This window comes from Archocentrus centrarchus, chromosome 22 (genome assembly GCF_007364275.1).
Source record: "Archocentrus centrarchus isolate MPI-CPG fArcCen1 chromosome 22, fArcCen1, whole genome shotgun sequence".
Classification (NCBI taxonomy): Eukaryota; Metazoa; Chordata; class Actinopteri; order Cichliformes; family Cichlidae; genus Archocentrus; species Archocentrus centrarchus.
The window spans coordinates 26,814,957-26,831,088 of record NC_044367.1 but is presented as its reverse complement, the minus strand read 5'-3'; the positions used below and the strand labels follow the sequence as shown (position 1 = coordinate 26,831,088).

At 41.4% G+C, this 16,132-nt stretch overlaps 1 protein-coding gene across 1 annotated transcript in view; it reads left to right on the top strand.

The window, feature by feature from the left end:
* syt14a (synaptotagmin XIVa) overlaps window positions 1-5,619 on the top strand; it is a 46,859-nt gene extending 41,240 nt beyond the window's left edge. The window contains exon 9 of the mRNA XM_030759142.1: window positions 4,774-5,619. Within this exon, the coding sequence (XP_030615002.1) occupies window positions 4,774-5,087 (314 nt within the window). The 3' untranslated portion in view covers window positions 5,088-5,619. The remainder of the gene's footprint in view (window positions 1-4,773) is intronic.
* The last annotated feature ends 10,513 nt before the right edge of the window (window positions 5,620-16,132 follow it).

The following is a 16,132-nucleotide window of genomic DNA, read 5'->3' as shown; positions in this document are numbered from 1 at the left end:
TGAGTATTAATCCTTAGATTAAGATTATTGATTGTTATTCTCTCATGGATTTATTCAAAAACTGCAGCAAAAAAGTAGCTGGAAATGCACAGGAGGGCTCGACTGTACTGAACAGGCCCGTCACAGCAGCTGTGGGCTGCGTCGTCGATTGTGTCACAGGGTTTCAGAGGGGTTTGCGGTTACAGCAGCGTAGAATTTCTGCTGAAGCATAAACTCCCAGTAAGTCTGATCCACCCATCGCACCAAAACATGCCTAAAAAATGGAACTAAACTAACCAGCGGGTGATTTCACAGTGGCTACATTTATCTTTACTGCTGCTGCCCTGTGAAACTCTTTTCTGCTTTCCTTGTCTGAGCATTAATTAGGAAAATTTAAATAAGCACTGAAATCTCATCTTAACTGTGTCCTCCTGACTTGAGGTTGAAGCAGTCCCGTCAGCATCAGAGCTGAAGAACAACATAAAAACAACCACAGAAAATTCAGTCCACATCCAAAATACACCAAATTCACAATATGCAGGGAACTCTTATTACAGCTGAACTCTCATCCATGAAGATGCTCGCCCCTTTGAAGTCCTTTTCCTGTATTTCTGAATGTGTGTGTCACGTTATGCATGCAGTTACCCCCACCTGCCCTCCTTTGACCGTTTCTTGTGTTGCCTGGAAGTCCTTCATGTTGTCACTCGGCCTTTTCATGCTAAGTCAGTCTGGTTTTCTTGGTGTTTGATAGCCAGCAAGAAGGAAATGTTGTCATTGACTGCTGGCCGAATTCAAACAGTGCACGTTGCACACGGGTATAATTTGACGTCTTCCAGCATATGAAACACAAACAGGACTTCTGTAATAGAGTTGCATAAATATTCATCTAAAAGGCACATTGTCCTGTCCATCCATTATCGGCCATGCTCCATGTATTCATGAATGTCTCAAACTAATGACTAGCTGTCAAATTTTGATATTGTTGGTACATTCCTGGATAGCATATCCACATACTTTATAGTCTTCAAATTGTACTTGGAAAATAGTCACATCTGGCAACACTGAAAAAAACCTTTGTGCAAAATCCTCATGAAGGCCTTGATTGACTTTGTGCGTCCTTACAAAGTGGAAAGAGCACGGTGAAAGATGCAGAGCAATTTCAAAGCTCCTTTTCTGCCATTTCAAAACAGTGCCGAGCCGACGAGTCAAGTTAATCATCAGCCGCAGCCCCTCTCATTCAGCAACAATGCCAAAGAGCCATGCATCACCGCTACTGACCACTTAAGACATCCACAGCTCTACAGAGCCCATTCAGCAGCAGTCAAAAAAGAAATCAAGGCTATTTTTTCCACTCTGCTTTTATGTCAAAGAGAGCAACTGAATGTGTGATTCAAGGCGGTGAGCTAGGCGTTGGAAGGCAGCTGGCACTCGACAGCATGAAACCCTCAGCAATTCATTCCTTATACCCCCTCTTAGACTGGAACATAATACACAGCATTATTACAGAGTGTGGTTGTAGACGAGGGGCGAAACACTCTCAAAGATCCATTGTGATTGCCAGTCTTGCCTCGCTTACGTTCAGCTGGATTTATGGCTTCAGTTTGTGCCGTGATTTCTGCATTGAAATGAGGAGTGAATAAGGAACGCGTGAATGCTGAAATCACTTGATAATGGCAGTGTTTTTCCTTTTTGCTTTTTTCCTCTTCTGGGTTAAATGAATGAGATTTATCGGGATTTTGTTTTTCTGGAATATGAACAGCAGGGTAATAAAAGGTGGAAAATGTCACAAACTAGGAGCATCAGTAATACAAGTCTAAGGTCTAAATTCTTAAATACTTTAACCCAGACTACATATAATATTCTGTCTTTGATTACAAGGGTCTAAATATATTTTTCACATCCCATCTGAAAGGTTAATATAATAACAAATTATGAATTTTGCACCAACAGTCCTGCTAGAAACAAGTGTTGCCACTCTCAGCCACCTTAGGAGCCACTCTGTGTATTTATTACCGATTTAAAAAATCCAATAGATAAATCTAATAAATAAATGTTAGAGGGAGCTGTCACTTTTACTTAAATGGTCACCAGAATATAAAACAAAAACTACAGAATAACTGCTGTAATCTCCATAAACGGTGCTTTACTTTCCTTCATTGCAGCTGCGTTAATGGTGCAGCCCAGAGCACTGACACTTAGCAAACAGCACGATATTATGGATACAGAGTTGCTCCCTGATCGGCAGATTTCTTTGCTTTTATTTCACATTAAAAGCCCTTTGCTGCTAAGTAACCAAAAAACTAAAAAGTAACTAAATAAACTAAGAAGTTACTAAATAAACTAAAAAGTTATTAACTAAAGTGGCTTATGCAACTATGTTAAAGGGTTTAGGGCTATCTGTATCATGTTAATTAAAGAATGTATGAACAGTGTGTTTACATTTGTTGGTTAAAGCAACTATTAAAATACTATTAAAAAACTAAAAATATTGTTGTTGATCAAATAATAAAAATATGGTATTTAAAGATTTTCTAGGGGCAGGGGGCTGTAGGGTTTTGTGCTTGCATTTTTGAGCCAGCATCCAACTCAAACTTGATCAGTTTGCAAAAGCGGGGGTGAAATTTGGCACCTCCAAATTTGAGGCCACGGTTCTCAGCAAAAAAAAAAAAAAAAAAAAAAAAAGGTGGATTGCCCACTCCAGGTTGTGGATGAATTGCTGCCCCACTTGAAGGAGTTCAAGTACGTTGGGGTCTTGATAACAAGTTGGGCCCCAAGTGGAGGAGTTCAGTCTCTTCTGGGTGTTGATAATGAGTTGGGGAGGAGTGGAGCAGGACACTGACGGGACTAATGCAACAATGCAGGAGGTGTGGCGAGCTGAGTGTGAACGTGAAGCAATCGATTTAAAACCCCAATCGCAATAAAGTTTGGGATGCTGTGTAAAATAACAGACTGCAGTGATTTGCAGGTCTCATAAACTCATTTTATTCACAACAGAACATAGAGAAAATGTACCGTTTTAAGGAACATATTGATTCATTTTAAATTTGATGGCAGCAGCACATCCTAAAATTGAAATGCTCAGATGCTGCTCTTCTTTTAACAACAGTCTGGGAACCGAGGACACCAGCTGCTGGACATTTGGGAGAGGAATGTTATCCCATTCATGTCTGATCTGTTGTAACAGATGCAGTGTGTGGTTTAACATTGTGTTTCTGAAATATGCAAGGAGGGTCGATTCGTGTGACCACAGAACAATTTTCCACTTTGCCCGAGTCCATTTGAGACGAGCTTTGGCCCAGAGAGGACGACGGGGTTTTATCGTGTTCACATACGACAGATCTGTAATCTGGATTTGTGGACGGCACGGTGAACTGTGCTCACAGACAGGGACTTCTGGAAGCGTTCCTGAGCACGTGCAGTGATTTCCACGACACAGTCGTGCCTGTTTTTAATGCGGTGCTGCCCGAGGGCCTGAACATCACGGGCGTCCAGTACAGATTTTCGGCCTTGTCCCTTGTGCGCAGACCTTCCTCTACAGCCAAACAGTTTGGGCAGTGACTAAAAGAATAAGACTGCAGATTACAGCAGTGGAAATGAGGGTTTCTGGGCTTTCTAGGGGTGGAGCTCAGCCATTCAGAAGGAGCACAGAGTAGAGCCACTGCTCCTCCACATTGAAAGGAGCCAGCTGAGGCAGTGTTGGTGTCTGATTAGACTGCCTCCCAGTGAAGTGTTTCAGCACGTCCTGCTGCAGAGAGACTCCGGGGCAGGTCCAGGACACACTGCAGTTTGGCATGTGTGGGAAAAACCACACTAAATATACTGATCAACATAAGCTTCAGTTCAAGCTTTCCCTCACAAGAAGCGCGCACACACAGAAAAGAGTCAAATTAGGTTCCAGTACAATGTGAGAAGTGCTGTTCAATTCATAAACCAAGAAAAACATTTACTGCAATAATGACTAGAATTGGCTGTTACCCCACAGCTGAGATGCATCAGTGCAGCAGCTTAACCTTCTTATTTCTCCTGGTGCTGATTGTTTGGGGGGAGGGACGGGGTAGCGGCCATCTTTCCTGTTATGCAGTTTTTCCATAGATTTTATTCAGGATTTTTGGAGTGCTGTGTATTTCTATTATGTCTCTGGAACTATACACTTACTGTAGCCCAGATTCTCATTTGGTCGCAGCAGACCTGCATATCCTCACGTTTTGGGACGCCGTCTTGGGCTCTTAAAGTTCGTGCACGAGTCGTTCAGCTCGTCGCGGTGATTTGTGATGAATCGGCTACGTGATTTGTTTCAGAAGAAGCTCCTAATCCTTTCAAACACAAGCAAACATATGACTAACTTTCTCCAGTCAGTTTTCATCTTCAGCATTATCCCCCCGTTTCAGATTAGACATCGCTAGTTGCATAGCAACAAGACTGAAGTAACGCTCCCTGCACTCACAGCTGTGCGTTGTGTTTGATCAGAAGAAAAGCCGCATCCTATGTGGTCGCGTTCTTATACATCATCTGCTGTGACATTGTTACAGGAGTGAACGCTTTGTGGGGCAAATGTGTCATTCTTTGCTGCAGAGGAAACAGCTGCAGCAGGTCGTAAAGAGGAGCGGTGAAGAAACATGAGGACTTTGCACAAAGGGTCTATTATTTAAATCTGTTGCTTGTTTTTTTTTTTTTGCTTCTTGAAAGATATTTTAGCATTTTAAAATAAATAAATAAATAATTAATTTATATATATATATATATAATAAAATTTCCCTTGTAACTTTCTCCTCCACTTCCTGTCTACTTGTCTAGATACATATGTTAAGCTGACCTTACTTAACTCCATGGGCCACGAGATGTCCAAGTGTAAGACCTCCATTTGTCGAGGTCAGCCCAACCCGACCTACAAAGAGACGTTTGTCTTCCAGGTAGCTCTTTTTCAGTTATCGGACGTCACGCTCATCCTCTCCGTCTACAACAAACGCAGCATGAAGCGCAAGGAGATGATCGGTTGGATTTCGTTGGGCCTCAACAGTTCCGGAGAGGAGGAGCTCACCCACTGGACTCAGATGAAGGAGTCTAAAGGACAGCAGGTTTGCCGCTGGCACAGCTTGCTGGAGTCCTAACGGCGAGAAAGCACACGGGATTGGCTACGCAGCGCAGTCGTCCCCCCAGATGGGCAGGAAATGGAAATGTTCAGCTGGGAAGCGGGAGTGTGATGTCGTCCAGTGAAGCAGCATCAGTGGTGATGAAGAAACGGGAACATAACCACATGCATCTGCACTCAGTTTCTCGGCTCAGCGTGGCATAAGCGTTTTCATGGCTCTGTTTGAATAAACACTGCCATGAATTAGTTCTATTGCCCTGTAATGTCCTTTAAGTTTCTGTAGATGGCATCTTTGTGTCTGCTGAGCTGGTTTAGCCGGGGGCCTGCTCCAAGAAGATCACTGAGTAAATTACTGTGTGGTAGTCATGTGTACCCACACCTCCAGCCCCATAGGTAGAAGTCAGGACTGATTAATCTTTTTGTCATAACTGACAGTAAAATGTCATTTTCTTTCAACCCGTTGTAATCGGAGTTTCTAAGGCAGGTTTTATAGTTTTAATTTTTCTGTAATTTGTGTTGCATCATGATATGAGATGGCAATTAACAAATGTTTTCTGGACCTTCTCTTTGCAGATCACTATCTCAGATTTCAGTTATAGATAGCTTCTTATCTGTAAATGCTAAACAAAGCTGGATGTCATCGTCACTGTCATTGACTCCAAAAACAGGTTTTTAAATGGCAGTTGTTAAAAAAAAAAAAATCATAAAACAATATTAAAAAAGCTTCAGAACTGTCAGACCGACTCCAAAAGTCCATGTGCTTATATAAAATACTAAAAACCATCTAAAGTACTTGAGTCGAGGGTAGCTGGACTCCTTTTAGGTTCTTGAAGACATTTTCACCTCTCATCTCAAAGGTTTATTTACACTTGAAGGAGATGGGACACCCTCGAGGAGACAAATGTTCACATTTTGGACAGAGCAGACAGATTGTTGGAGGTGTCCAGCTGAACAACATTGATAAGAAGTGGTGGTCCTACTGTAATCTGGTCTTGAGATTTCTTCTCATGCGATTTAACCGTCATTCACACCTCTACCCATGTGACCTTAACAGCTCACATGATGCTAGGTGGAGCAGAGACCTACCAACATGTTGTGACAGTTTCTAAAGTTTCACTAACACGTCCTGACATATCTGGGCATGTCGGTACCACCTACAAGATGACAGCTGCTCAAGAGGAGACTCCACGTCAGCCTTTGGGACCAAAAAAACCTTCCGAATGAAAAGTGAAACATCTTCAGGAAGCTAAAATAAGTCCACCTGCCTTCAACTCAAGCACTCATAGTCTAATACCGAGACGACTGAGAACCAACACAGGCATATTGTAAATACTAAAAGTCAAATGGGGACTTTAGGAGAGGCAAAACCTAGTTCTTGCATTCAAAGTGAGGATCATGGACCTTAAAGTGCAAACAAGGATATAACATAGAGTGAAGCTCCACACAGTAACAAATGTAACTAAGTCAGAATGCATTAATCAAAGGAGGTAAAACAGAACAGATAAGAGCCAACATTCAACGACGTGGTTTAAAAAGGGATAACTGCCAGAATCAAACCAAAGCAAATGAAGGTACAGGCCTTCGAGGAGGAGACAGGCGGGCATTATGGGAGGAAACCAGTGCATGTGGACTCCAAAGCTGCTGAAGGTATGGAGTTCATTTCCTGCCCAAAGGTTGCATGCAAAGAAAACCTGTTTTACAAACATATTTTACAAACTGTCGAGTACAAAATGATCTCTCCTCAAATACAGAACAGCCTCTCCTCGCATACGAAACAATTCCACTCCTCTGTGGTTAAGGTGCTGCCAAAAGTCATGCCTTAGAGGGAATTAACCACCCCGCCACCACCCGACAGCAGGGGGTGCTATCGAGACAAATTGTCACCTTCCTAAAATAATGGCCTAAGTCATTTTTTGCCAAAAGTTTTTTTTTTCCTTAATCATCTTTTGGCAATAAAGAGGTGGTGATTTTTTTTTCTCCATAAAATCACTTCTGTACAGCTAAAGTAAGAAACTAACATAAAACATAACATAAAATTACAATTAAGACAGGAGACTAAAGCCTGAGAAAAAAAACAATAGTGTGTCAGTAACAACAATCGGTTCATTTCCAGTAACTGTTTGACATTCTGGACAGTAACAACATAGATGTCTGAGCCATGGGATTGAGTGTCCCAGTGGATCTACAGCTGCCCTCAGAGCTACTTATTCAGGATTCAACACATTGTCTGTTTCAGGAATAGTGACACCATAGTGTGGCCCATCAAGCAGTCCACTGTCCTCCCAGTCACTATGAGGCAGGTAGAGAAAGAATAAACTATGTATGTAGAGCATTAATACAGGTTGGCAATTTTATTGTTACAACTCAACATACCTTAATTTCAATTCCTGAATATTCTTAAACCATAAAACTAAGAATAAAAAAAAAAAAGCTTTTTTGACCCACCAACTTGACTTAAGTTACAAACTATATGTTAGGGCAGAAACAATCAGATTGATTATTGAAATGATTGTCAACTAATTCAGTAGTCAAATTATTAACTGAAGTATACAGACTCTAAAAACATAGCATTTGTTGAAAGAACCCAGTCAGCAGTAATTTAGCCACAATTCTTTAAAAAGATTCATTTTGCATTTAATATGAAAAATCAAAAGTAATCATGGTGTTAGCAGTGAGATAGGGGTCTAATGCAAGTCTTCCTTGGGCCCAACAGCTCTCGGCGCGTTTCAGTTGTCTCGATAGCACCCCCTGCTGTCGAGGGAGGGATGGCTAATTCCATCTAAATTATCACGTGACTTTTGGCAGACCCTTACCGCGGAGGAGTGGCATTGTTCCCTATGCCAGGAGTGGCTGTTTTGTACTCGAGGACAGGTTTTCTTTGCGTGCAACCTTTTGGCAGGAAATTAACTCCATACTGAAATCATTTCCTGTATGAGGTGGGAGGAGCCATGGATTAACCTGAAAAGGGGGAAGCAAAAGGTCCAAGGGCTAAAAGAAAGAAGACCATGTAAGTGCTAAAACCTACAATTCCTTTAATGACCACCTCCAAAAGTGAGTCAGTCCCCACTGACTCCCATTTTAAAATGTCCAATACAAATCATTAAATAACATAAAAATGTTAATAGTTTGGTATATCAGCTAGGCCTAATCTCTAGTGTTTGTGTTGTTGGTGCCTTTTGGAGCATCTGACTAAATGTAGTTAATTCTGCCTCTAAAAAACTTGCATAGCAAAGGTAAAAATGTTAAGAGTGAGACTGCAAAATGCAAAGTCCAAAACTAATGGATGCCATTATAGTGGCCGTGTCCACCTTTTACTGTATGTAGTCCACAGCACTGATGTAAGGCTTAAGGCACCAGTCCCAGCTTCCAGGATCAGGCTGGTTTAACTGTAAGCGTTAGAGAGCAGAACTGCTCTTAGCAGAATTTACTTAGCTGGTTGAATTTCTCCAGATGTCTGATGTTTAAGCCAGAGGTGTGGATACACAAATCTACCATTACTGCTCATGCTAACGGCACTGACTGTCTTTGTCTTTGGACACAAAAACCACAATGCCCTTTCAACATATTATAATTCTAAAGAGGAAGCTCAGTCTTCAGGCTTTAGAAGATCCAGACAGAAGACTCTCCGGTCACAGTCTTTTTATATCTGATTGCCTCATTGGGAATATAAAAGCAGAAAAAAAAAATAATCCCACACACATGTCACAATGCTCCATCCAGGGAAACTACAAGTTGGAAACACTGCATTGTATCCAGTGCAGTTTCAGTTTCATTCAGGGTGGAGGGAGGTTATACAGTCTTTCAATTCTGAGGTTTTACATATCAGGAAGTAAGTTTAAAAAAATCATCTGGTACTTTGCTGGTCTTAAAATTAGCTAAAAAGAACCACAAAACATGAACAGCAGCACAACATATTACACTGTGCCATTGCTTATTTAACAAAAACGAAACCAAACTTTTATAATGCTTTGAAAAATTAAGTACACCCTTACTGCTTCCATATAAATTAAGAGGGTAAATGCATTTTAGTAATTGACCAGATGACCATTTATGACTGGAAAACATTCAAGACACTTTCCAGTCTTCCCAGGATTGGCTGTCCCGGCAAATTCACCACAAGGTCAGACTGTGCAATGCTCAGAGAAACTCCAAAAAACCCAAGAGCTGCATCTCGGACCCTACAGGCCTCAGTTAGAAGGTTAAATGTTAAAGTTCATGACAGTATGGCTTGTTTGCCAGGAGAAAGCCTCTTCTTTCTAAAAACAACATGGCAGCACAGCTTAGGTTTGCAAAGTTGCATCTGAACAAACCGGAAGACTTCTGCTCCAACATCCTTCGAGAGACAAGCTCAGACTGGAGATGTTTGGCCATAATGTACAGTCCCATGTTTGGAGAAAACCAAACACAGCACAGAACCGGGGCTCCTCACAGTCATTGAGTTGACCACGAACTCCTCTGTACACCAAATGTAAGGCCATCTGACACGCAGCTAAAGCTTGGCCCAAACTGGGTCATGCAACAGGACAGCGCTCCCAACCACAGCTGCAGATCTCCAACAGAATGAGGGGAAAAGAAAAGAATCAATGTGCTGCAGTGGCTCAAAGTCCAGACCTCACCCTTCAGAGAGCTGTGCATAAATGAATGACGGCAAACCTCAATGAACTGAAGTGATGCTGTGAAGAAGAGTGGGCTAAAGTTCCTCCACAGTGATGAGAGCGACTGATGAAGCCATAAGCCACTGAATCATGGGCTGTACTTCACACAGTGCTTATGCATTTTGGCTTAGACTTTGTTAAATAATGACAAATGTTATTCATCTCAGGTTGTATGTACCTAATTTTAAGACCTGGGGGGTATACTACACAAACAGCCACACTTCCTGTTTACTGGCTCGATTAAACATTAAACTCCAGTCCGAGTTAACGGGTACCACGGCAGTGAAGCAGGGCTTTCTGCTTCAGGCTCTGTGCCGCTAACATAAAAAGGCGTTTCATGCATCACGTGACTCTCCCTCCTCACAAAATCCCTATATGAGTGCAGCCTACTCTAATCAGATGTTATCAGATGATGATAAAATGCTGATTAACCGCTGTTGCAGATACTCGTTACTCTGCTGATGTACACAGAGCGGTGAAACGTTTGAGTTCATTATTTTAGCACCGAGTGCGCTCTCATTACAGCTTCAAACTGGATCCACTGAAACATTAAATGTTACTCGCTAATGCATTAATTTCCCTCGGTAGTCCCCCCCTCTGTGAATGACCAGATGATTGATTTTGTTCTGAAATGTTAAAACATTAGAATTGAAAGGGTGGACCTTCATTTGTCTTCACAGCTGTGGGCTGAGTGGGAATTGCTACACTTTCATGAAATCCTCTTTGCCGACACCACTGAGGTAAAAGTGTTGTTGTTTTTTTTAACTTAAGTAAAAAATAAATAATAATTTTAGATGTGTTTGACAGATGCGCCCTGACATCACTGACAGCAGGAGCGCCGGGGTTGATGTTGAGATGAGGTTCAGTAGTGATCTTGGAGAAGAAATGAGCATTTCAGATATTTATAGAAAACACCAGTTTGAGGACGCGTTGACAGACTGGGATGTGTTATATGTAGACAACAGTAAGTAGTAGTTATGGTGATGGTTTTGTGAACTTGACTTTTCATCTGAAGGTTACACACAATGTCGTGATTCTTTAAAGAAATTTAAAACATCTTTTTGAACATAAATGAAATCACAGTTAACAGGTGAGTCTAAAACCTACTTGTTACTTTTTTTAAACCAGCTCTGGTGCTATAAGAGAGCTGCAGGTGTACACACAGGAGCCCTTGCCTTATGGTTTTCAGTCAGTTCATAAACACCCTGAGAGCACACAGACCTGCATCCACGCTTCGGGAAAGCACACGCGGTGCAGCACCGCTCACCCTCGCTGGAGGGAATCCAAACTTTTGAGGCGATTTCATCGCTGCGGCGAGCGTCGACAGGATGTCTCCGGGCGTTTAGCTGCAGCCGCTTTAGCTCTGCATTTTATTTACAGACAAAAGACAAAAAACAAACAAACAAACATATACTCTTTACTGTGCCTGTGGTTGTGGTGAAAGCTAGCTTTGTGCAGTGTTTACCAAGTGTGTGTGTTGACTGGAGAAGGTACAGTAAAGGGGGCGTGGGGGGCTGTGATGTAGGTAGTTGTTGCATTTTCTCGTTGGGTGTGACAGTTTCAGATTTTAATTACTGATAATTAGAACAAAAAAAAGAGCAAAGTCCTGGTTGTCTGCTTTATATTAGTAACTGTTTTATCTATTTTTGTATCCGTGATGGGGAAGAAATTGTGACAAGCCAGATATTAATGAATCAAATATGAACTGACTCTGTGAGCAATACTGTTCTGGATTTATAATTCTGTTTGTGTTTACGGGGAGAGAGTAACACACGTCCTATAGCTCAGGTCTGATTTACGTCCCCTTCTCCAAAACCAGGGAGGGGTGTGATGGAGACCAGCAGAGGTCATCTCAAGCCAGTCTGTTAAGACTTTGATGCTTTCTAACAGCGTGAAACAGAAGCACAGCCTTTACAGCACAGCAGTGAACACACCGTGTGAGAGACCAGAGCTCGTCTGCAGCTGTCATCTGAACCCAGACGGGTTTTATTTTACGGGATCAGCCCGGAGCCTTCGAGCTGATTTGTTTAGTGTGACATTTGATTACCTGTGGGGTGGGGGGGGGTCCTGTTCAATCAACAGGAGATGTGCAAGGATATATTAAAGTGGGATCACAGGCCCCATAGTTAATATTGGTACAATATTATTATCGATAAAGTGACAGATGACAAATATTAACATTGCTGGGAAAAAAATTCTCTTCTCAGAAAATATAATTATGCTTGAAAAAAGCAGTGACTGAAAACCAGGTGGAAATTTTATCCATAGCAGCTGATTTCTGATTCATGATTCGTTCCAAATACGAAAGCAAAAGAAGACCAAAACATTTAACTGCTAGAAGTTTTTAACTGGGAAAACTAAAAAAGAACAAAACATTAAATGCTTTCAAGTTGTGATATTTTAGTGTTTTTAGAGTTTGCAAAAACACAAAAACAAAACTGTTTTGGAAATATTGGAGACTGTCATTTTTATGACGTTGGAGCACATTTATCACTTTTTTTTTTTTAAGGAAGTTTAGGTGTGTGACAGAAAATCTTTGACACATGAATTTTTTTTGGTTTATGTAGCCAATTTAAAATAAATAAGAATTAAAAGCTAAGTTATATTTCGGTGCATTCAATTCGGTCTTCTTTTGCTTCCGTACCAAATGACAGAAACACGCGTTTGACGAGCTCTGAGTATTTTAATATTTCACAGGCTGTGTTCCACTAATAACGTGTACGTTTATGCTTCGCTGTAACGTTTCTTACGCTTTAACACGTTTTGAAGAATTTTCTGGTTTTTAACGCTTTTTTTTCCCTGTCTAATATTTTGGAAACTACCTATGCCACAGACGGCATCGGTGCCTTACTGTTTTTCACTCAGCAACTTTGTGTCACAGTGTCTTAACGTACCTGTAAATGTATTTTTTTCTCCTGTACTTTGGACAGACTTTGATTTGTAACTCGTCTTATTAATCGACTTCTGATAGAGAATTTCTATGTGATATTATTGTTTTAAAAAAAAAACAAAAAAAAAATTGAAGTTTTTTCTGTGTGTTGCTTCTGAGTCCGATATCCTCCTGAGACTACACTGAAAGATACTTTTCCCTCTGTTTTACAGAAGATGTGCCAAAATGTGGTCCAAAAAAATTGCCTTAAATTGCATTTCTGCAAAACAACCAACAGGTGGCGCAACCATCGCATTCTGCTTCTTGTCACTGTTTGAACTTCATTTACTTTATAACCTTTTAACTCTTTTCGCTTACATTTAAGTCACTGAAATTTACATGAATGCAAAATGAGTGCAGCGATGTTTTTCCCTGAAATCCAGCTGCCTGCAGCTCCTACAGGGCGTGGCTGACTTGTACGTTGGTGTCTCAATTTATTGAACATTTCTGCCCCACGGGCAAAGATACAATAGCTGCACCCAAGTGTGCTTATAAAAATCACTCTGTAGCACAAAGAAATGGCAGTTGGTGCAGAAATAGAGCATGTAACCAGGTGTTTATTTGTTAGAGCTACACCTAAATATGCTTTAATTTGTTAAACAAAAGTGCAGTTAGTTTGGTGAGCTTCATTTTATCACACAAGCATAACTTTAAAGTTTTTTTTTTCCCTCTCGTCAGAGCTGAAGTGACACCTATGCTGTGTGTGTGAGATCCAGACACTCAGCAGCAGTTTGAGCTACATATAAAAGAGGGTAAGGAGAGAGAAAACAAGGTTCTCACAATTAACTGTGTTCTCCAACACATTCCGCAGCTGAACGCAGAACAAAGCGCTCTCAGGGAGAAACACTGGAAAATAAGATTCAGTGGCTGCCGCTGAATCAAAGGGGAAATGCATAACAGATGAGAGGGGATTGCTCCCTCCCCTCTCTTTGTCGGTCACATCCCTGCAGAGCAGATCTTCCAACACACAACCTGTCTAAAAAAAAAAAAAAAAAAAGAAGTGTTAGAATCCTTCAGGTGCTGTTGGAAATTATATTATTCCGACTGGAGCGCACATGGACGTCCAAACAACTGAATTAAATCAATGATGCAGCAAGTTAAAAACACGGATACGTGACTGCCAGCACGGAGGGGTCATAAATAAGCAGTCTTAGAAAAAAAAAAGCAAATGCATCAGTTCACTGACATTAGTGAAACAGCCGAGGCTCAAACAACAGATTTCATTTAGTGGGAAAGAAAAATATCAGCAAAATCTTTGTTCTTCATGCAGCCACACTGAAAGCACACACACTGCAGCAGCACTCAGCCACACTGAAGGGAATCCAGACTTTGAGGTCATTTCATTTCTTCATTTCAAGGATTAGTGAGTGTCAGATCCACGACTCAGGAAGATCCACGAGTACATCAGGACTGAGCGTGTGCTGCGTGAACACCTGAGACAGAAGAGGAGCAAGAGCAGGATGAAGGTGATGGGATCACTGTTCAGAAACTAGTCTGCATCTCACACGATGATCAGCCAACAGCATCATCTGTAAAAACAATACATTTTTAAAATGTGATTAATAACTTTCAGATGATCAATACTCATGTTTAGTTAGTAAAGCACGTCAGTGTTGGTGTATTATACATTTATGGCGTATTTCATTATGTAGGAGAAACGCTGCAGAGTGAGAGCTCCTCTCCAAGACAACATTCCTGAATTCGCTGAATTATTTCCTTCTGCGTTACAGTCGATATCGAACAACGTGTAGCATGCAAATACTGATCTATCCGGTCAGTGTCGGCCGCTAATATTGCCCCACCAGTACGGCGGTCAGTTTCAAAACGTTGCCAGAAATTTGATGCTTCCTGGTAGATTTGCTGCTGGTTATTTTAGGCTCTGGAAATAGTGACGGGCATTTTTTTAAAACCCAATTAGTGGAGGCATTTTTTCAAGTAGAGCTGGTAAGCATTTTATTTTTGCAGGTTTTCAGATGTAAAATTTGTTAAACAGAAGAAGATATTCAGGCGAGTATTTTAACTGTTAATCAAGAAAATATTAAATAAATTAAGCAAAAAGGACATTTATGGCCTTGGACCATATTTTACCCGTGTGTCTCTTACACTGGGTCAGATTATCCAGTGACCCTTCTGGGCACAGGAAACATCTATATGTTTGTATCATTACAGAATTATATATTTGGTGCTTCATTTTCCATTTAATATCGGATGCTTTAAGACTGTAGTTGTGATGCTTGCTTTTAATTTTCCAGTGAGGTGTAGTGCCCTCCACAGAGCTTTAGAACTGTTCTGCCTATATAAACTTTAATGGGTACACCTTTCTAGGATCAGCTTTGACCCCATTTTGCCTTCAGAACTTTATTATTGGCACAGATTCAACAAGTTGCTGGAAATTCCTCAAAGATTTTGGTCCACGTTGACATGATAGCAACACACAGATGCTGCAGATTTGGCGGCTGCACATCCACGATGAGGATCTCCTCACTGTCATGCTCAAGAAACCAGTTTGAGGTGATCTGACCTTTATGACGTGGTGTGTTATCCTGCTGGAAGCAGCCATCAGGAGATGGGTACACTGTGCTCATACAGGGATGGACATGGTCAGCAACAACACTCAGGTAAGCTGTGGCATTTAAGGTTCTCGGTTGGTACTAAGGGGCTCAAAGTGTGCCAAGAAAATACGCCCCACACCATCACACCAGCAGCAGCACAGATATAAGGCAGGATGGATCCATACTTTCATGTTCATTACATCAAATGCTGACCCATCAGAAATCGACACTCATTAGACCAGACAGTGTTTTTCTAATCGTGTGTGTTTATTGTGAGCTCATTTAAGCTGTAGCCTCAGCTCACAGGAGTAACACCCACTGTGGTGGTCTGCTGCTCTACCCCATCTACTTCATGCTTCAGTGACGTGTTGTTCCCTCAGAGATGCTCTTCTGCATATCTTTGTTGTAATTTGGGGTTTTCCGAGTTGTTGTTGTTGCCTTCCTATCAGCTCAAAGCAACCTGGCCATTCTCCTCTGACCTCTGGCATCAACAAGGCATCTGCTTCCTGAGATGCTGAAACCCTACAGATGTTTGTGTGGGAAAATCCCAGTATTACTCACACCAGCCTCTCTGACACCAACAACCACGCCACGTTCAAAGTCACTTACATCACCTTTCTTCCCCATTCTGATGCTCAATTTGAACTTCAGCAGATCATCTTGACCATGCCTACATACCCTGCTGCTATTTGATTGGCTGATTTTGAATTTGTTCCCAGGGATCTGCAAAATGATGATCCAGCCATGACCTTATTACGATAATAACAGCAACACTACTTTTTGTAGAGAATAATAAAAGAAATATTAACACATCAATCGGCATACAATGAACCTGCCACAATAAGTCACATTTCACTCAGAACTGGAGAGTGGTGAAAGTTCCGAGCGGGCCGTGAACTCCTCAGCAGTAGTTGAGTGGAAGGAGCTG